Source organism: Lutzomyia longipalpis, chromosome 4 (assembly GCF_024334085.1).
Source record: "Lutzomyia longipalpis isolate SR_M1_2022 chromosome 4, ASM2433408v1".
Taxonomy (NCBI): domain Eukaryota; kingdom Metazoa; phylum Arthropoda; class Insecta; order Diptera; family Psychodidae; genus Lutzomyia; species Lutzomyia longipalpis.
The window spans coordinates 7328907-7350189 of NC_074710.1; the positions used below are offsets into that span (position 1 = coordinate 7328907).

The window sequence follows — 21283 nt, forward strand, 5'->3', positions numbered from 1 at the left end:
TGGGACAATTTGAATAAGTATCCCGCCTTTGAGAACATTGCGGCACTGTGCTATAAAATTGTACCCATTTTGGCTCCCATCTCGACGGCATCCAGTTTCACGGGCAATCATTGCCACAGTCGCGAGCACCTTCACCCATTTCTCCGTACTTTTCTTGAGAAGTAGTGACTTGCACAATGGAGGTTAGTCTGTCGCATTTTCCCAGCATTTCAATTTCCGCGGGAGTTTTTCTAATAAAATTGCACATTCTCCTTACTTCCGGGCATTGCAGGTGGAAGTTCTCTTTGCACACAACTCCAAGTTGGTAACAAAATGCCAACTACAGCCCAACTCGACGGTGGCGGAGATCAAGAGGCAGGTTTACAGCGCCAAGAAATCCCTCAACGTGGATCGTCAAGCTATCCGGCTGGCTGAGAAGGGTAAATCCCTCCGTGATAGCGATACAATGGCATCCCTTGGCATCCGCGACGGCAGCAAGCTCTACGTGAAGGATCTCGGACCACAAATTGGATGGACAACGGTGTTCCTCGCAGAATACGCTGGACCCCTCGCTGTGTACCTTTGGATCTACCAGCGACCGTGGCTCTTCTACGGTGATGGCCCCCACAGCCCCATCCATCATACAGTTCAGTAAGTTCCGCCACAATGATAGCCAGAAATTTATGCAAATCCCAACTTCCACAGCACTCATTAATTCGCTGAACTTACTAACTAACTTTGTCTTCTGTTTTTTTTTCGTCTGCTGCCCATTGCATAATGTAATGATTAATTTGCAAAAAAATGAGTAAAATACAAAATAAAAATCCTTCGATTTCTCTTTTTCACAGCATTGCAGCCGCCTGTTGGACATTCCACTATGCCAAGAGATTACTTGAGACGATCTTTGTGCACAGATTCTCCCACTCCACAATGCCGCTGAGGAATCTATTCAAGAATTGCTCCTACTACTGGCTATTTACTGGTAAGTACCTAATCAATATTTATTACATAATTTTAATCACTTCTATGCTGAAGCTTTGAATCTGATAGCATCAGAGTGCATCAGAGCTTGTTTTATAAAGCAAAATTATTCGGAATTTTGTCGCGTTGTGGGTTTTAAAAATCCCTGAAAGAGCTTATTTAACCCTTTCAGGTCCGAGATCAATCTAGCGAGCTAATTGAACTAAAAATAATTTTTATGGGTTCCTTTGAGCTCAAATAATACATTTTTCGCAAAAAAATTCAACTAAAAAAAAACGGTTTCTCGTCCTTCCTGATCCTGTAAGTCCTTGGGGATGTCCTTTTGTGGTCATAAAATGATCAGGGATAGTAAAGACATAGTTTTGTACTAATTTGGACTTAATATTCATAACATAACTATGCAAAATGAAACATTTTCAAAACCTGCAAGGGTTAAGGTTAAAATTTAACAATATAAGCAGCCAAGCCATTGCCGATTTTGTCCCCTTAAATGTTTTAAAACATTCGCGTCAATGTTTCATCGATGACTTAGAACGAAAACAAATTTTATTGCTCTTTTGGGGAATGCAAGGATTAACCCTTTCGCGTTTTTTGGGTCATACGTAGACTCAAACGTGAAACATTTGACTATCATAAATTTTTACGAATTTAATGGTTTTTCCATATTAGAAATGCATCAAATTTACCCAAAAAAGGCTATAAAGAAGACGTTCTGACTGAGAAACGTCCTCTGAAAGCATCCACAGAGTAAAAAATTATTATAAAAAGAGCGCATGTTTCAATGTTTCCATGTTTATTAGAAAATTTTCAGAAGTTTTTTTTTTTTTTTTACAAAAATCAAGCCTGAGGTTTGAATAGGCTAGAATGTAATACTTTTATGTAGGCCACTGATCCTTATCTAGTTTATAAGTCTGCTTAACGTCTAAAAATATTGATATCACATAAAAACGAGAAGAGATCTCAAAAAAAAAAATTGTCGAAACATTGCTTGATGGCTAATAAAAAGTAATGCCTTCTAATTGCACGAAATTTGTTGAAGCCTTGATTTGACGAGCTACAAATGATGTACAAAACCTTTTTGTTTGCTTATTCGTCTGCTTTTTGTCCTGAAAAGTGATCTAATTAGTTAATTTACAAAGCTTAACAACTTGGGAAAAAGATGACTTGAAAATTGAGGAAAAGACGCTGACCTTTTGACTCCAACTTTCCTCGAACAATTTTTCAGGTTTAATTAGTTTCTTTTTAAAGATTTGCGGTTACCGCTGTTACGATTTTGAAAGGTATCAGACAGGTAGAAGTTCAAAATATCGGAGATTCTGTAAATTTAAGTTAACAACAATCGAATTAAAATAAACCTGCCTGTATCCTCAAACCTTGAAAGATACGATGGGGAAATTATTAAATACGTCCGGCGCGCAAGGATCAAAAATTTGACGGGATCTTGCGGGCCGGGTATCTTTCCCTGTCCTCTGGTGGGCTGGAATTTGGCGTTGTCCTCACTCACGCAGCACAATTCCGCCGCTCACGGCAATAAAAAAGCACTTTTACTTTGCACGAACAATTTAATAAAGAATTTTAACAGAAAAGCTCCACAATTGACTTCACTGGAGCACAGGACGAGGAAAAGTGAAAAAGAACTTTACAAAATGCATTCCCTAGCCTGAATTTTGTGACAAATTGAATGGTGGGGGCATTGTTTACAAATTTTATGGCACCCCAAAGTTGAATAAAAATAGATTAAAGATAATTTCGATAATGTTTTTTGACTTTGGAATTTTTCACTAAATAATTTAATTAATCTTCACGCTCACACGTGAACATTCTCCTCGGGCTGAACTGCATTCACATGAGTTCAGGGGACAAAAGAAAACTAGAATTCATTTAACATTGGCAAGCATAATAATATAAAGATTCGACACTTGTATGGAGCATCGCTCCCCGGGATGCGAAATACAATAAAGAAACCCTGACATAATATTCTAGCCTATCAATCTATGTACTTGAGATAATCTTCGAGTTTTGGTTGGTCAGGGGGTCGCGAGGGATTTCTATTGAGAGAAGAAACAATGGAAGTCGGAGGAGAATAAAGCTGCATCAATCCTACGTTGGCTGTAGCCTTGCTGGGTTCACGAGAAATTGCCTGAGAGTTCACTGACGACTTCCCTTGAGATGAAATCCCGCGTTGTATGCCTTGGCGATCACGCTCTATATCCCACACCTCCTTCACCTGTATCTGATTCCTCCCATAGCGCTTGGGACTTTCCATTGGAATAAAGTTTCCCATCTCAATGGGATCAAATAATTCGGACTCACCGAGTTCCATGGGATTTGTTGTTGGATGATTCCCTCCGAAATGCATTGAATTTTGCCACGACTTCTGGTTGGGATAGGCTGCCGTGTGTTGATCCTCTTTCTTTCGCGACTGGCCACCGAAAGAAGGGACAACAATATGGTGATTGGCTTGTAGAGTTGGTGGAGGAGCGTCGTGTTCTCCCACAACGACGTATCCGTAGATAGTTTCTTGGAGCTGAGGTAGGCCTGGTCCTAAGATAATCTTTCCTGACAGAAAGCTGTCCCAGAAGGCTTTCCCACCAACTAATAAATCCACTGGCCTTTGAATATCCCATTGGGGATCTGCAAGTTGGACATCCGAAGGAATTGGGATAAAGTTTGAGTCCACAACCCAATTTGGAACATTTTGAGAGATTTCAGGCATCACAAAGCAATCCAGGCTGAGTGCTTGTCCGGTGGTCCTGGAATATATGGTAGACATCACCCGGAAACTCACTCGATTCTTCTGACTACCAATTCCGAGCACTGTGATGTCTGTCGGGATCTTGGGTATCTTCAACTTCTGGCATAGACTTACAGTCATAACATTCAACTGGGCTCCCGAATCCAGCATTATCCTGCACGGGACTCTTGTTCCATCCACCGTGAGAATATCAACTACCGCTGTCGGCAAGAAAACCTTCGGTGTGGACTGTAATGACATCGAATTTGCGGCAGCGGTACAAGCAATAGGCGGTTGGGGGCCATTAGAATTGGTGGAGTTTTCCTGAACTGTGGATGTGGGCGTAGAATTGGTCGGAGACGATGTAGAAGGAGCCGTCGGGTTGGCAGATAACTCGTTCGCAAACCATTCATGGAGGAGGATATTGTGTCGCGCCTGGCATCGTCTACACTTGTGGAAGGTGCAGGTAATGGTGAGGTGAGGAGATAGGCAATTTCGACACAAATTCAACTTCTTCACAGTTTCGAATCTCTCCGAGGGAGGCATGGCCAGAAAAGTGGGACATTTATAGAGCGGGTGAAAGGATTCATTGCAACATAGGCACTTGGAGGCATCCGCTGAGTTGTGGAAAGCAGTGGGAGAAAATTTATTCTTTGGGCTTGAGTTGCTATAATTTGGTTTCGAAGACTGCTGCCGTGGCGCATTTGGGACATCCGAAGGCAATGCAGAAGCATTTGCAGCATCGACGCATCGTTGGTTGAGAAAAGTCTTGAATCTTTCCAGTGTGGGTGCACCCTTTCCACATTCTCTACCCCAGAGAACCCTTGACTCAGAATCTAACTTGTCCAGTGTATATTGCACGAGCCAGGGATCGCGCCCAGAAATTTGCATCGCATCCAGAGCAAAAACAGATTCCGAGAAGATGTTGCATATGCGCTGGATTGAGGATGGGTCTGATGAAGTGGCAGGGGGCATAGCATAGAAAGACCGAATATGCTCCGCAACTATCTCATTCTTTCTCTCAAAACGATCAACAAGCAGCGCCCAAGCTACTCTAAAGTTTGTTTCGGTGGTGGGCAAATGCTTTATTGTGGACGCGGCGTCTTCCGTAAGGGATGATTTTAAGTACTCAAGCTTTTGCACAGCGGAGAGAGTGGGATGGTTTATTACACTTGACTTAAACCGATCTTTGAACGAGAGCCATTCCGAATATTTGCCGGAAAATGTGGGCAAATTAATGTGAGGGAGTGATACATTGGTACTTGCGGTTGGTTTGAAAGCAGCCATCAATTCCTTATTCTGCTGAATGAGCGCCCTCACAAGCTCGCTGAGGTCTGTGGCATTCGTGGGAGCTGGAGGAAGGGTGGTCATCATCTGCTTGATCTTCTTCGTGAGTGATTGACATCCCTGAAGAAATGCATCTTTGTCTTGGATCTCCAATTGCCTGTCATTCTCACGAGTAGTGCCGATGATCTTGTCCTGAACCACCACATATTGCCCGGCCAAGGTCTCCACCAAATCCAATTGAGTTTTCAGCGATTGTTGGTTCAGAAAAGTGAGATCAACGTCCGTTAGCGCATTCACATACGCCTCAACTTTGTTCAGGGCGGCGATGATATTTGACCTCAATGTGGTACTCATCTTGCTGGGGTTACAAGTACCGCAAGTCCTCTAAGTGGCTGATCCAAGGGCAGTCCAATAGCGGATCGAAGTTGACCAAAAATGTATCCTCAAACCTTGAAAGATACGATGGGGAAATTATTAAATACGTCCGGCGCGCAAGGATCAAAAATTTGACGGGATCTTGCGGGCCGGGTATCTTTCCCTGTCCTCTGGTGGGCTGGAATTTGGCGTTGTCCTCACTCACGCAGCACAATTCCGCCGCTCACGGCAATAAAAAAGCACTTTTACTTTGCACGAACAATTTAATAAAGAATTTTAACAGAAAAGCTCCACAATTGACTTCACTGGAGCACAGGACGAGGAAAAGTGAAAAAGAACTTTACAAAATGCATTCCCTAGCCTGAATTTTGTGACAAATTGAATGGTGGGGGCATTGTTTACAAATTTTATGGCACCCCAAAGTTGAATAAAAATAGATTAAAGATAATTTCGATAATGTTTTTTGACTTTGGAATTTTTCACTAAATAATTTAATTAATCTTCACGCTCACACGTGAACACTGCCTATAGAGAAATAAAAGAAATAAAAAAAGTTATGCTCATTTGACCTCTGTTTCCTAATGAAAACATCCGAAAAAAAAGAGACACCTAGCATGACGTCAGCCACGTCGAGCACCTCAAGTGCGAAGAAACTAATTAACATAGCAAACAACAATGATTTGAGCGTTTTCTGACCCTCACACAGCAGTATTTATTGTAAGAAATTTTTCTTTTACTCTTTGCCGTTCCAGCTTATGTGGCTTATCATGTGAACCATCCGCTGTACACCTCTCCCTGCACGATGCAAGTTTATGCTGGATTAGCGGGTTTCCTGGTAAGTGAATGAATATGAATTTCATGAAAGCTTCTCAATTGAAATTGAATTTTAATGTGCAAAACTGGAGAAAATGAATTTTATCGTTTAAATGCGCGGAGCTCTCAACTTTGCTTAACCTTTTCGCGGCTATTGGGCTTGGCTCATTAACGCTTTTACGTTCGTTTTAACCCTGGAGGACTTTGCTGGACAAAGTGGCCAATTCGATTTTTTTTCAAACGCCCCAGAACTAAAATCTATTTAACATTTCTTCATAAATTCTACGTCTTTGTAAAGGGAAGTTTCATTACTTCAATATCGTCGAAAGAAAACCTGGAAAAAATATTTCGTTTTGAGAAAAAATTAAGGTCAAACTTTTGAGGTTAGAAACCTTGATCCTCCAAATGTTAATAACAATTTATTTCTAACGTAATAGCCAAAGAATACGAAAGAGTTTAATTAATTTAATTTAGGAAAGATTATTTCAGTATTTCATACAGATGCCAAAGGATTGATCTGCTAATCCTTTCGCGTCCACGTGAAACATAGAGGAATCATTGAAACATGAGCTCTTTTTATCATGATATTTATTCTGTGAAATGGATGCTTTTAGAGGAAGTTTCTCAGTCAAAACGTCTTCTTTGACCTCTTTTGCGGGAATTTGATGCATTTTTAACTTTAAGAAATCATTAAATTCCTAAAAATTTGAGAAAATAAAATGTTTCACATTTGGATCTATGAGTGACCCAAAGAAAGTGAAAGGGTTAATAAAATAATAACTAAAAGCGTAGGAAATTTTCTTTTTGGCATCATCTGTACCTATTTCATTCAAAACCTTCCTCTTAGAAAAACAAGATTTACAATTCAACAAAAAATATGTTCTCCCAGAGCTTTCGACACTCTGTCTTCTTCAGTGGCCTATATTTATTGTTGAATGAATACTACTTCAATCGCAGGAGTCTATCTATTATATCTCTTTTGTGGACAATTTAACGTTCTTTGAGTTATTTTAGTCCTGCAATGCATTTTTTTTTAGTATTTTTCTGCTGATTACAAAATTTTCTTAATTTAGAATATTTTTAGACACATTTTTCTCAAATATCCGTTTTCAAGTCAATATATTTTTGCACGCTTCATAAACTTTTGTTTTTTTAATCCCAACTGTCAATTGAATTTCAAATTTTAAATTTCAACGGACTCTTGTATAACATCTTGTTGAAAAAAAAACTAATAATTTTCCATTGCAGATCAGTGAATTGGGAAACTTCTCGATCCACATGAATCTCCGCAATCTCCGACCACCTGGCACAACAGTCCGGAAGATTCCACATGCAGACGCTAATCCCCTCACGGCTCTCTTCAACTTTGTCTCGTGCCCCAACTACACCTACGAAGTCCTCTCTTGGCTCTCTTTCTCCCTCATGACGCAATGCCTTCCGGCGCTTGTCTTCACCGCCGCCGGAATGTACCAGATGACCATGTGGGCCCTTGGGAAGCATCGAAACTACAAGAAGGAATTCAAGGACTACCCACGGCAGCGAAAGGCTATTATTCCTTTTGTCCTGTAAGGTTTCCCTGCGAGGGGTGTGCGCAAAGGAATGCATTTTATTTAAGTACCTTTTGTGGATCAGGAAGATACATTTTTCTTGAGGTTTTCCTGAAAATTTCACAGCAGCTCTAAGAAAAGATTTGTTAAGAAGACATTTAGAGGAAGTTCCTTTCGGGAATGTTCCTCAAAGTAGCAGGAATTGCGTAGATTTAACGGCCATGGGTTGTTTTGAATTTTATCTTTTTCTTCAATGTGGGATTTCCAAATTCCATGCAAGTCTATTTGAATTAACTTTGCAGTAAGTGGGAAGTTGTATCAAATAGATTCTTAGGGATTTTTTTTTAATACTAAATGGTGTATGATTCATTCTTGCCACTAATTAAAAACATTTCATTCCATTCAATAAATCTTTTGTTAGTCAAAAAAATGATTTTTTATTTATTTTTTATTGAAAGGACTTGAAACTTTAAGGAAAAATATCATTTTTATTCACAGAAATTTATTGAGAAGTCTTCTAAAAATTTATTTTATTACAATTAAACGATTAAATTGCTCTAAAAACTATCCTTCAGTTTTGGGGGGTAGAAGGAGATCCTTTCCTTGGGAATTTGTGATTTAATATTAATTTATTAAAGTGTGTGTGTGGATGTGGGACTTGCGGGTATTCCAGCGAGGGGATCTTCTTGATAGGGAAGATGATTGCCAAATAGAATTTCTTGGTGTGTGCTGAAATGCATCAAGCAGGACGTCGGAGTCCTTTATTCCCCATAAAGGAGATTATTGAGCGAATTGAGAACGTCAATTTTGAATCTATTCTTCATTGCGGGTGTTAGGCTGGCCATTTCCGGGAGGAGACTCTTGAAGAAGTGCAAATCCGGCGTATCCTCCTCCGTGTCAACCTTTTGCCACTGAATCTCGGTGTTTTCTGCATTTTTGGTGGAGGTCTCCTCTGGTTTTGGATCCGATCGGATGACAGTGTAGCGATGGCACGACGACGGGGATTGACTGATGTCATAGAGAATCTCATCCCTGCCCTCGGCTCCCTTGTCCTCCATCACTTCAGCTGTATCCTGATCCTCATCGTAGTACTGTTCAATTATTGAAATATTATTATCTGCATCATCCACGAGGTCGTGTATTTCGTCCTTGGGACACACGGATGATTCTGAACTGGAGCGATGCTTCTTCACTGCCAACATGCACGCGGATTGCTCTCGTGGGGATTTTATCTGCCTGGGTCGACGTGGACGTTTCCGTTCACCACTGAGGAGCATCGAATACGCCTCCCGTGGCTTCAGGAAGGGATCTACGAATTTCATGTAGTTGGACAAGTAGTAGGGCTTCTTGGGTGTCTCCCCATCATTCCGGGCATTCTGCTGACGAAGGTATCGAACATAGCTGCCACGGATTACCCGCCATCGATCCCTTACGATTGATCCTGCAAATACAATCTTTAGCAATTCACCCTGGAGCTTAGTTTAGAGACTTCCACTCACCTGGCATATTGAGTTCCTGACCAATCTCTGCCCAAGCTCTCTCAACCTCCGTTTTCTGATCATACTCCTTGAGTGTGCTGTCGTACAGATGCGGATATTTCTCCACCAGCTGCACAATCTTCAGATTCTGAATGGGATCGTCTCGCATCTTTGGGCTCTTTTCTTTTACACAGAAATTTAGAAATCCTTTCAATTTGCTTTATTTTTATTTACAAAATTCTCACAAAACACTAAACATAATTTTTTTTGACACCATAAACGTCAGTTGGCATCTGCAACAAACTTCAGACAAAACATTAAAATTTTTTGGCGGGATATGTTTCATTACTTCCGTTTCTTGCGCAGTTTTCTTCAACTTTTCGTGGAAAATTGGGAAGTTCTCTTGTATTTTCTTCTTAATTTCTTTTAAAGATTAGGAAAATTACCCAAGAAATGTACAAAAGTATAATTTAGTTCAAAGAAATGGTGCTTCATTGGGTAAAATTTATTAAACACAAAAGCACAGCTTTGCTGCAGAAGCTGGAGGCGTCCTTTATTAGTCTTCCTGAATGGATTCAAGAGCATCCTGTAGTGGTAAGTCTTCCCTTTTCTTCCTCCTATCGCACTTGGGGCATGGTTGCAATGCATTCAAGCAGGTATCGTGGAAAACAGCTCCACAAACGTCGCACTAAAGAGGAAAGAAAGGTAAGAAAAGTAATGGCGGCTGGCCTTTTAAGTAAGGTTACATCCAATTTAACAGGTAAGTATACAAGAGATCAGATCAAGCAAAGAACGGAAGAACTAGTCTTTAACTAAACCACAGACTTACCCGGAATGTGGTGTCAATGTTAAAGGGATAGAGCACCTTTTGGCTTCTACAGATTTCACAGATAAACCCACGTTGGCTGCACAGCCGACAATTAAGGATGTGCTCCTGTCCAAATTGAATTGCCTTCCTCAGTAGCTGCTTGAGACTCCCCTTTGGTATTTGCTGTGTTATGTCACCAATTGAGTAGCGATGGATGTGTTCGTACAGGTAAGTCTTCCCACACACTTGCTCCTGGAATTTATTCATCATCTCCCGGTTGCACGTAAAAAGGTAGGCTCGAATGAAGTTCAGCTGAATCCGCAGGGATTGTAGTTCAGCCATTTCACTAACTGCCCCGTAGATGTCCGAATTGACGATCTTCATGTCAATTATTGGTTGTTGTTGGAATTCAAAGAGGAACTTTGAAGCTTTCTGCGACACCGGGAAGCGTCTAAAGTCCCAATTGTGAATTACTTTGGCGGGAATCACGTGGAGATCTTGACTCATGCATGCGTCGCAGAAGTAGTGGCCGGAGAAGGAGCAAACCTGCGGTGGTGTTACACCAATACCGAATGGACTTGAGCATCCTTGACACATAAAACCCTGCCGATCGAGACCCTGCTCTCGGGCAAGTGTGCACGTCTGTGCAATGAAAGTCCGCAGTTCGTCCAGGTTGAATTTCTCCGTTAGGGAATCAATCATCTCAAAACTGAGGTCTTCATCGCTTTCATTCTGCGATGGTGTCTTCTCGGTTGGTGTACGATTGACATTTGCTGCGTACTGGGCTTCCAACTGATCCCAGATGTTGCTCAAATCAAATGTGGTTGCGTAGGTGTTACGATCTGCGTGCTTTGCTAGGAGGGTGTTGAAGCTCTGACGATCAGCGGATGTTGACTGCGTTGAAACAATCGACTGTGTCATGCTATTTGAGCGACTTAGAATCTTTGGGGGTTCTTTTTGCTGCTGTGTCTCCTTCTGGTCAGTCGGTGATGACCATCCTTCTCGTTGGTCGAGTGAATTTCCACCTCCCGAGCGCTTTCTCTCCTTTGTCCTTTCGGCAACAATCTCATCATCTGCAGATACTTTCTGCATGAGAATATCAAAATTTTCCTCAGAAGACAAATCAGCTGCTCTTGGCTGATTAAGAGGGGACGTTGAGAACATTGAATTGGAAATGGAGTCTTCGTACACTTGATCAATAGACAGGGGTTTGGGTTGTGGTGGTAGTTCAATGGGAACATCATCACTCAGGGAACTTGCAACATCCACTCCCGATGCAATGGGGTATGATTTAAGGGGTGGTGCCCAAATCCCTGCCATTTGGAGTGGTTGATCTGTCCACTGATTGAGCAAACTGGAATTGTATGGCAAATTGAAGCGGATGCATGCTTCAATACCTTCAAGAATCCTTTCGGCCACTTCAAGCCTGTCATTATCTTTGAGCAGGGCGTGTCGGTTGTAGTAGGGATTGAGGGCAGATGAGTCATTGCGAATTGTCTTAAGGTGTGACGACAGGAGTCCGTCGTTGATTAGCAAACGTATCCATGCTCTGCAGTAGCCAATCTCCTTGCTAACCTGTGTCAAGGATTGAATTTGATCGATAAACTGCTTGTGGGAGAAGATTAGGAGGATTGGCCAGAAACTTGGTTCTGGACGTCTATTGATTTCATTGGCAATCACACTAATTGTCTTCCGGACAAATGATCCCTTAATGCCGTGTAGGAAGATTGCCTCAATGGTTGTACAGAAGGAATTTGTGCTCTCTGTGAGCTCCAGAAGTTCTTAATACGATGAAGAAAGGAAGAAAAAGGGTCAATGAAATATGTTCTACTTTCTCTAATTAAGTCCTTGAACTCACCACAATTATTCTCAGCATACTCAAATTGTATCTCACGGGCATTTTCGGAGAGTGCAGAGATCAGGGATTGCTTTATAATTGTCTCCCTGCCACTGAGACTACTACGGACACCACTAAAGAAGGATTCCATTTGGTACACGACCAGATGCCTCAAAACAATTCGATCGATCACAAAACATTTCTCTTACCCAGCAGACCAGCTGGTTTTGACACCTCCTGTCACCTAGTTTGTAGACTTTTTTGACATTACCGTAAACAAAAGAAAGAAAATTCTCCAATCCTTTATTTTTCATCTCATTATTTTCAACAGAAAATTGTTTTCTAAAATATATTGCTTATCACACAATACTTAAACATTATATTTCTTCTTTTTTTTTTTATAAAGATTTATAAATTACAAAATGAATATTTTCGGGAAAAGAAAAGGCACATGATAAACTCGAGTTTACAGCACAAAAAAAACGGATTTTATAAATATTTCTTTTTTATAAAAAGTTTTTTAGTCTATCTTGAGAAATTATTAGTTTTTTTTTCAATAGGAATGTAAAGTTGCAGAGAAGAGAATTTTTTTTTCTTATTTTCATTTTATAACATTTTCTGTTCATGGCGGGTGAATAGCACATAGTATTAGCGATTAATTTAGCAATATGGCAGAGAATATTTTGTCAATTAAAAAAAAATTAAAATTATAACAAAATTCATAACACTTTTAAAAATAAAAATTACAACAAATTTATACAGAGAACCATACTCTTCCTAAGGAGTACAAAGTAAAAATTTACAAAAAAAAAATCAATGATTTGTATTCTCTTCTATTTATCTTTGCACTGAAGTTTCACCAATGATGACGTAGATGGATCAAGCCAATGAGAATGCATTGCTTCCTTCGACTGAATTTATCAGCCAATCCGAGGGCTTTTCCTTATAAGAATTCTTCTTCTTATTTACTCAAATTTCAACCGATGAATTTGTTTTTAGATGACATTTGAATAAAATTCTATTGAAAAGTAGGGCTTCAGTGCAAAGTTAGCTTGAACAGAGTACATTAAAATTAGCTTTATAGAGAATAACTAGCTTTGTGTGATATTATTTTCCTCACTAGCAATACTTTTCTCTCTCTCTAAAATGTTCTACAATCTAAAATAAAATTAATTACATATTTATCCATTGATAAACCTACAATATCTATATAATAGAAACTAAGGTAAATAGTAACACAGAATATATCGACTAACATAGCTCACAACTTTTCTTCTTCTTTTTGACTAACACTACCATTTTTTTGAGATATTTTCTTACTCTCAGAGTGATGTAGGATTGATGTAGGGCTAATGTAGGATTTTTTTTTGGGGAGGATGCTTGCTACTACAGCAGTTTAGTAGACACAACTTTGATTAAATGCGCGTGATATTGAATAGTTTTTTATGCTTTGGCAGCTTCCTTAGACGATTTGCTCAGATTTGATCAGTTCCGTTAAATTTGCATAGTCTGGGGCAAAGAATTCAGTTAGATGCCGGAAGGTAGGTCTGTCTTTGGGGTTGTAGTTCCAACAGTTTTCCATCCGTTCGAAGATATCGTCCGGACACAGGGTTGGCTTCAGAAGACGTTTACCTTCTTCGATCAACTTGATGACCTGAAAAGGTAGGAAAAATTTGAATTTATCAGAGATTCAAAGAAAGAAAAATTCTCCAATCATTGACCCTTCGTGATTTATTGCGGGAATTTAAATTGCCGGAAGGCAGTAAAGTTACTTAAGCAGTACTTACATCAACTCCTTTCATGTCACCGTACGGTGGCTCTCCGAGGGTGTACATTTCCCAGAGGGTAATCCCAAATGACCAAACATCACTCGCGTGGGAAAAAGTGCCGTAATTGAAGCTTTCCTGTGCATACCACTTAATTGGCCATTTACCACCTTGACTGGCCTTGTAGTAATCATTGTCCATGGCGAGGGCACGCGATAGCCCAAAGTCGGAGATCTTTGCTTGATTCTTCGATGCAAGAAGAATATTCCTGGCAGCTAGATCACGATGAACGTAGTGCTGCTTCTCCAAGTAGTTCATCCCACAGGCAATTTGTGATGCCCACAGGCGTAGTTCGCAATTAGGATTGATGGTATCCCCGTGCTGATGCAGGTAGTCCAGCATAGAGCCAAGGCTCACGAGTTCCTGTACCATCATCAGTGGGGGACCTTTGGAGATGCCAATTAGTTTAACAATGCAGTGATGACGAAGTTGAATCATAACGTTCGCTTCACGTAGGAATTCCTCACGATTCTTTCGGCAACGTTCATCGTGAAGAGTCTTAATGGCAACGGGGATTCTTTCCTCACTCTCCTCTGACGGGGAAAGACTACCCCTGTAGACACTTCCGAATTCTCCTTCGCCTAGAACAGTATCCAGCTTCAATTCACAAGCAGGGATGAAATAGTAGGGCTTTGTGGTTTTCTGTGAGCTGCCTTCAGTTGTATTTGATGAGGTGCTAACCGTGCTGATCTGATGTTGGAGTATAGCAGCAAATTCGCTCTCACTTCGTTCGGATACAACGGAATCGATGCGATCGAATTTTGGCGGATTCGGTGGAACGTAGTTTGCATTAGCTGGCATGTCCATAAACATTGGAATCTTCTGCATAACTATGTAACCTGCTTCGTTAACCAGGTTTCCATTGTTACCCTGTATTGGTCTACTTTCGGGCCTATTGTCCACTATTGGTTTATCAATGAAGTAGATCTCTTCTGTATCTTTATCTTTCATCTGGTTCTCCATGGTGGCAACATCGCTTTCAGTGAAGTAGTCAATTGAATCAAATTGTGCCTGTGAATCTGCAGCAGAAACATTACTATTCCTTGCATCGTCAGTCTCCTGACTCCTTGGACAGTGATCACGTTCTATGTCAATATCAACAATGGCACAATTGTTGGTAGGTGTATTGTAGACTGTATCAGTTGTGGGTGATTGTACGAGGAAGTCCGTTGAAAAGGATAAATTCTTCATGAGATTTGTATCAATCTCCAACTGCTGATCAACACTCTTCTGCTCCTCTTCCTTCTTCGCCCCACCCTTTCGGCTGCGTCGCAAACTATTGAGACCCTCCATGAAAATGTTTTTCTTTGGACGTGCCTGCTTCAAACTACGGAAATCCGGAGATTTTGATCCTTTACGCTGCTGCGGTGAATTACTTTCAGGAGATGTGGGGGATGTACCAAGGAGTCCGGCTTTGTTTATAAAATCATTCGATGGGACGGAGAGATTTCGGGTTTTGAGGATGGTAAATCCACCTTCCATACCTTCGCTATCGCTGCGATTTCGTACGAAACTCCGAACACTCTTGGGGGAGTCATCATTAGCCTGCTCCGGGCTACTCAGGGATGATGATAGTTGAGCTTTGGGACGTTTCACTTTTGGCATTGTTGATGTTAGAGGTAGCGGAGGTTTGGGTTTCGGTCGGACTGGATGGCGCAAATTTACCGGAAGACCATCGTCAAATTTTGTATAGTGTTGTACTAAATGTTCCAAGGACGTCATGTACGGACCTTCATCGATGTACAAGAAGTGGGTCTGCAAAGGAAGGAATTATTAAGGAAATTTATTTCAAAATTTTTCCTTTATGCAAGGATTCTTGATATCTTAAAAGATCTTTTAAAATTTCCTTAATTTTTTTTTCAAAATCTTCCAAAGTCTTCTTGTTCTCATAGACAAACTGTTGTACAATACTTTACAAGGAAGCTTATAAGTCATTAACAACTTCAAGTCATGTTCAGAGGAAATTAAGAACAAGTTCTTAGAATTGCTTCGTTGTTTCTTGGAATAACTTAAAGTGAGTCAAAAAAGCGACAAAATAAAGCAAAAAATCGTGATCAACAACTTACCGTCTTCTGAATCATAAAATGCATAGGTTGGTTATCAAAGAGCAGCGTCAATACTTGACTTCCCTTGTTCTTTGCTGTATACCGCAGAAGGTAGACTCCATCTGTGATGTCACTTTGATTGCTCTCATCATTTGCATTCGCATCCACACCATTGCCATCGGCTTGATTTTTATCAGCAGCCCATTTAACTTGCAACAAGCTCCGGGCGTATTCCTGAATTAGCGCAACAGCTTCAACACGATCCAACGTCCCGTGGTACCATTGGTAGCTAAAGGTAGTCGGTGTGGGTTCTTTGTAGTTCTTGAGAAATTCAACAACATGCGTATGCCCCTTCTCCTGTGCAAGATCAATCGGGAGCTCTCCTGATGATGATCTTGGTCGTAGGGGTGCATGTGCTGCTAGGAGCACCTTGATAGCATCCAAATTTCCATGTTCCGCAGCATCGTGAAGTGGCACGCATCCAGTCTCATTGTTTCGCGCTTGAATGTTGGCTTTTGCATCAATTAGAAGCTTTATCATGGAAGCCGGTTGTGTGCGGCAGGCATAGTGAAGGGGAGTATTCCCTTTAATGTCGCGAAAATTGATATTGGCATCGCATTCAATGATCTTCTGTAGGATTGCCTCATCGGCATATTGGCAGGCAAGATGAACAGCCGTCTGCCCATCTTGATTTTTGGCATCAATATTGCGGTAGCCGCACTTGAGCAATTCAGACACAACAGTGTAGTTCCCTTCTTTCGTGGCACGATGGAGGAGATTCATGCGTCCGTGGCAGCGTGAATCATGCGGTGGTGGGTCACACTTTACAATGGCTGAGAGTTTCGTCACAAGTCCATGCGATGATTGCTGGTAGTGCTCAATGAGAGAGTCCAATCCATGAATTCTCTTGTTGTCATCAATTGAGAAGAATGCATCTTCACCGTGTCGACGAATCTGGTAGTGACACACCTGCCCTTCGTGCAGCACAGACAGCACGTAGTCTCCACTCGATGAATTACTCTCACGCACCAAGAAAACCCCATCTCCGTATCCCTCTGTTGGGACGAGGAAAATACATTCAATTTATTATTCATCATATTGCACATTCCTCAATCAAAAGCACATTGAATGTTGCAAGACAAAGGTTCTGTTTATTTTCCTTTTGGACTTTCTCAAACAATGTGAAAAATGATTTGTTGTGAAAATGGAAACTAAAAGAACACACTGGCTCAACGGTCGATCATATTTCTTGCCCTAGATTTGCATATTTTGGTGAGTTATTATGAGAATTTTTTTTGTTAATAAAAAAAATTGTGTTTATGCCCTCAAAACATATAATTTATCTACTTACTACAGTTATATTTCAATCATTAAAAATAACATAGATTCGTTAATTCTTTGTGGATCCTTTAAGTAAATGTCTTCAATTAAAACTAATAAGCTTATATTTTAAAATTTAAAAATTATTGATTTGATTGAGAAACAGAGAAACTTGAATACTTAAAAATGCCCTCATGTTATAGTATACCGAAAGCCCCCTAAGTAGATTAAGAACGATTAATTTGCAACATTCTATAAGAACTTCTATGATCTTATTCTTTGTTTTCGAATCATAAAATTTTTCCTTATAATTTCTTCATAATTCACATTATGCTTGATATTCCTAACTCGTTAAATCTATAACTTATTAAATCGTTAATTAACTTTTAATTTAAGAGACTTATTAGATTAATTATCTATCCTTTTCTTCCTGGGCTGAATACGTTAGAAAAGTTTAAGACTGGGGAACCATTTTCAATCAGAAAATTTTATTTTTAGTCAGGAGAACTTTTCACATTGATCAGAGAAATTTTGTATAATTAAAATCACAAAAATATTCCATTTTAATGATCAAAAAAGGATTTGTTTTTCCTGATTGAATATTTTGCAAATTTCATATTAAATTATTAATTTTTCTTGTAAGTTTTAAAGCATTTTCTTAGCAAAAAAAATCCTACTTTGAATTATCAAATTTGTTGGAAATTTACTTTAACATTTTTATCAATTTTCAGTACTGCCTTCCCTGGAAACCAACTCAGAAATAAATATTTTTCTTTCTATTCCAATTTTATAAAGACTAAAAACGAAAACTTTTCACGATAAATATTAATCATTCCTCAACAAGAGAATAATTTTCTGATAAAAACATAAAACTGATAAATTCTTAGCTCGAAATCTTTAAACGGAAATTGCACCTTATGTCTATTTTTTCATTCTTTTTTCTAAAAAAAAAGCTTTAAATAAGTTTGAATTTCATTCACTTTGCACGACAAGGTCGCGATTAAGGCCTCAGGTGTGTTAAACATGTAAAAATTAATTTCTCTTACCATCTCTTAAAATTTGTTCTGCCCTTTCTCGCGATACTCGTCCGTGGAACCAGCACAAATTATCCTCACGATTCATCCTGATTATGTAGGAATTCGTCTGCAATGAAAAGAAATTAATTTTAATAGAGATCTCATAATTTCGAATTTATTTAATTCAAATTAAAAATAAATTATGAGAGAAATTCATGATAAGAGAAGAATTTTCATATAAAATAAATTATCCTCTCGACATTTCTCAATTCCTTCTTTTCTTCTTCACCTCTCTGAGATGAAATTTTGCTTCATTGATTAATTCCATTTAAGCGACTATCATGATGTGTTATGGTTAAATTTCCCATGTTGACGTCATTGAGCGAGAGATTGTGTCGTGTCCCTTTGTTGGATCTCTCTCGACTTGTTTAATAAATTGAGAGGTATATTTTAATCAAAATTACTCTAATTGTAACTTTAAAGGACATTTTTCCTCATATTTTCTCATTAAAACTCTAAGGAAAAGTGATAAAATGATTTTTTTTTCCTAATCACTATGACTTAATCAATGAGGTGTAGTAGCGAGAAGATCAATAAAAACACTTTTGTGTGTGAGAAAAAATCTTGAGAGATTTCGTACCAATTTTTACTGCCACTAAGTGGGTTTGCAAAGCAAATTTCTTCACCAAATTCCTCGTCTTTGCATCACATTTGGACGTTGCACCAGGGATGCATTGAAAATCTTCACTAAAAGTGACAAAATTCTTCCCAATTTTGGCTGATAAAATTCACACACAAAGTCCAAAAAGGCACCACTTCTCTTGTAAACACTCTGACTGATTGAATTCCTTCTTTTGACAGAGAATCAGCCATGGTGTGGTGCCGAAGCTAGTGACACGATCTGAGCCACACACACGTAGACGATCAGACCGAAGTTTTACAGTGGCGGGAGAAAAAAATGAGACACTATCGTCTTATCATTCTCCCCACTTTTTTTCTCATTCAGTTGTGAATTTTCTTGAAAACTTTTACATTTTTGACTCATCTCATTTTATGCTGTTACCTTTGAAATTCGAGGAATAAGATCATGTTTTCGCTGAAAAAGCACAAACTATGTACATAGGTAGCTTGAGCGTATTGAAAATTATATATGTAGGTAGTAAAATTGTAAAGGTTCTCTTATTTTAAGAGATAATATATTTTTCTTTTTGATCTATTGATTTTGGATTTTTCTTAATCTTTGAAAATTATTTATTTTCCTTAAACCTTCTATAATCTATTCATAGCAATATTGTTTCACAGCTTTACTTTCAATAAGAAATTAATTTAAAATAATTCTATACAAAAATAATTGTAAATAAATTGAAGAAGGATCTTTCATTTTAAAAGTTTATTCTGTTATTGGCTAATAAGTCGGAACAAACCATTAGGACAATCTTTATCATTGATTTCTTCGTCTTATCTATGTCACGTGTTGGTGGATCTTCCATGTGAATGACAATTTTATTAGAAAAAAAAAACTAGATTTTCTATTAAAAATTCAATTTGATTGATCTGTAGTGTATCAAAGGAGTTTATACTTTATTCTGTGCAAAAAATCTCTCATTTGCGAGATTAATTGGGACACGCGTAATTTTAAAGAGGATCAAAAATATATAAATTGATAAAAATACTTTTCATTCTAAAGACTGGAATGGGTGAGAAAAAGACGGTAAAAATTTTCTTAAAAATCTTAACAGTGACGTCACAATTATATTCTTTTGTCTTTTAAGGTTTTAAGTTTTAACGTATGAAGCATAAGTTTCGTTTATTTTTTTTAAGGGATGAATCGGATTGCTTCTTGTATTGTTTAATTGATTCTAATTGCCCCGAACTCCTCTAGACTCTTTTAAGTTCTTAAAATTATTTCTAAAGCATGGAAATATTTTTAGTATTTAATTTTTGACTCATTAGTTGTGATTCTTTTTTTGTTCAAGATTATTTTGTCGTATACTTAATATCACTGAAGTTACAAAATGTTGGAGAAATCAAATTTTGTGATTAATTTTTGGGTTAATTTAGCTGTGTAATCTCTGACTAATTACCGAATATTAAAATAAAAATTTTTTTTTAAACAAATCTTAAATAAAAATAATTTAGAATCTTTTTTCTGGTAAAGAATTTAATCTCTTCATGAATTAGGCTAACGGAAGAATTAGAATGAAGACTTCAAAAATAAGGTTTTCAATTGTACGTTCTTCCCCTTCAAATATTGCAAAAATAAACATTCCGCTTTGCTAAATGGAATAATATATCTTGTACGCGGAAAAAAATGCGTTTGAAGGAGAAAATGTGGAGTCTATTTATACCCCAAAACCATCTTGCCTCTTTGGCCTGAATGTAATTATGATTCACCCTGAGTTACATAAGTTTCAATTGAGAATAAAGTATAAGGCGGTGTTTGAGGATGAATTTGCAAGAATAGCAATGTGAATAAATTAATTGGCCTTTGACCGTGGGATTTGTTCTGTTTTAGAATTATCAGATCACAAATAAATCTTTTTTTTCCAATTTTTTTAAGCTCTTCTTGCTTTCTTTTATGTTTGCATTTTAGATTAAATGCCGTATAGGGCAGTGCTCTCTATACGCATAATCTGTTGATGAAATTGGAGAAATTCTCTCGCTCAAGTGTTGACTCATCGCACTCACCTTTAGAAGAACGTACTGTGACGTCATGTCTTTGGCTGGTAAATGTCTGGCTGGGCTATTTTATGGACTCCAACAATCTTAATGGAGGGGGTACGTGAGAGTGGAGCTCTTTCGCGAATTTTATTTATTTTTTGCACACAAGAAAAACCTCCTCAATGCAACAATAAGAAATCACAGAAATTTTCCAATAAGCTCACATGAGATTCATTTTCAATCACGTAACTCTTTTCTTTACATTCGAGGGATGCACAAAAGGGTTCACATTTTTCCTCCTGGCCCCACCGCGGATATTTCTATCAGCCACAGATAAACTAGATTAATCTTTTCCGGGTATTTTCCACCAATAAACTCCAAAGAACGTTTCCCCACGTAAGAAATCCGAGAAACACTCAAGACCAAAATGCAGCGAGATATGTGGATTTTTTATTTGTATTTTCGCTCGAAAAGCGATTATTCGTCATCGTGTGGACTGGATGAGTCATCCCGCGAGTGCCTCTCTTGCCGATGAAATTTTCCTCTCTGTTTTACTCTCACCCAGTACTGGCTGGT

General features: G+C 38.7%; 5 protein-coding genes across 6 annotated transcripts in view; 1 reads left to right on the top strand and 4 right to left on the bottom strand.

Moving 5' to 3' along the window:
- LOC129795977 (prostaglandin reductase 1-like) overlaps positions 1-21283 on the bottom strand; it is a 211683-nt gene that overhangs the window by 149690 nt on the left and 40710 nt on the right. The gene's annotated exons all lie outside the window — the stretch shown is intronic.
- On the top strand, positions 52-8146 carry LOC129795978 (probable very-long-chain enoyl-CoA reductase art-1). The gene is made up of 5 exons (XM_055837574.1): positions 52-182; positions 272-630; positions 828-961; positions 6109-6191; positions 7418-8146. Exons 1-5 carry the CDS (start codon positions 177-179, stop codon positions 7736-7738), a joined length of 903 nt encoding a protein of 300 aa, XP_055693549.1. The 5' UTR covers positions 52-176; the 3' UTR covers positions 7739-8146.
- LOC129795979 (uncharacterized) lies at positions 8202-9500 on the bottom strand. Its single transcript, XM_055837575.1, has 2 exons — positions 9216-9500; positions 8202-9157 (listed from the first exon to the last, which is right to left on the bottom strand). The coding sequence occupies exons 1-2, from the start codon at positions 9361-9363 to the stop codon at positions 8478-8480; spliced, it is 828 nt and encodes a 275-aa protein (XP_055693550.1). The 5' UTR covers positions 9364-9500; the 3' UTR covers positions 8202-8477.
- LOC129795968 (pleckstrin homology domain-containing family M member 1) lies at positions 9685-12090 on the bottom strand. The gene is made up of 3 exons (XM_055837557.1): positions 11861-12090; positions 10024-11783; positions 9685-9882 (listed from the first exon to the last, which is right to left on the bottom strand). Exons 1-3 carry the CDS (start codon positions 11988-11990, stop codon positions 9751-9753), a joined length of 2022 nt encoding a protein of 673 aa, XP_055693532.1. The 5' UTR covers positions 11991-12090; the 3' UTR covers positions 9685-9750.
- LOC129795963 (tyrosine-protein kinase Shark) lies at positions 12126-21220 on the bottom strand. 2 transcript variants are annotated; one of them, XM_055837549.1, is made up of 5 exons: positions 20735-21220; positions 18077-18173; positions 15732-16765; positions 13627-15420; positions 12126-13493 (listed from the first exon to the last, which is right to left on the bottom strand). In XM_055837549.1, exons 1-5 carry the CDS (start codon positions 20759-20761, stop codon positions 13302-13304), a joined length of 3144 nt encoding a protein of 1047 aa, XP_055693524.1. In that variant the 5' UTR covers positions 20762-21220; the 3' UTR covers positions 12126-13301. The 2 variants fall into 2 exon arrangements, with proteins under 2 accessions (XP_055693524.1, XP_055693525.1); XM_055837550.1 differs by lacking the exon at positions 20735-21220 and adding an exon at positions 18687-18909.

Coding starts and splice junctions, on each gene's coding strand:
- LOC129795968 (XM_055837557.1), bottom strand. CDS start 11,990: ATGGAATCCTTCTTTAGTGGTGTCCGTAGTAGTCTCAGTGGCAGGGAG. Junction 11,784..11,860: donor GTATGCTGAGAATAATTGTG/GTGAGTTCAAGG, acceptor CATCGTATTAAG/AACTTCTGGAGCTCACAGAG. Junction 9,883..10,023: donor ACATTGACACCACATTCCGG/GTAAGTCTGTGG, acceptor TTTCCTCTTTAG/TGCGACGTTTGTGGAGCTGT.
- LOC129795979 (XM_055837575.1), bottom strand. CDS start 9,363: ATGCGAGACGATCCCATTCAGAATCTGAAGATTGTGCAGCTGGTGGAG. Junction 9,158..9,215: donor TCAGGAACTCAATATGCCAG/GTGAGTGGAAGT, acceptor TTGTATTTGCAG/GATCAATCGTAAGGGATCGA.
- LOC129795963 (XM_055837549.1), bottom strand. CDS start 20,761: ATGACGTCACAGTACGTTCTTCTAAAG. Junction 18,174..20,734: donor CACAGTACGTTCTTCTAAAG/GTGAGTGCGATG, acceptor TTTTCATTGCAG/ACGAATTCCTACATAATCAG. Junction 13,494..13,626: donor GTGACATGAAAGGAGTTGAT/GTAAGTACTGCT, acceptor CTACCTTTTCAG/GTCATCAAGTTGATCGAAGA.
- LOC129795978 (XM_055837574.1), top strand. Junction 962..6,108: donor CTACTACTGGCTATTTACTG/GTAAGTACCTAA, acceptor TTGCCGTTCCAG/CTTATGTGGCTTATCATGTG. Junction 6,192..7,417: donor CTGGATTAGCGGGTTTCCTG/GTAAGTGAATGA, acceptor TTTCCATTGCAG/ATCAGTGAATTGGGAAACTT.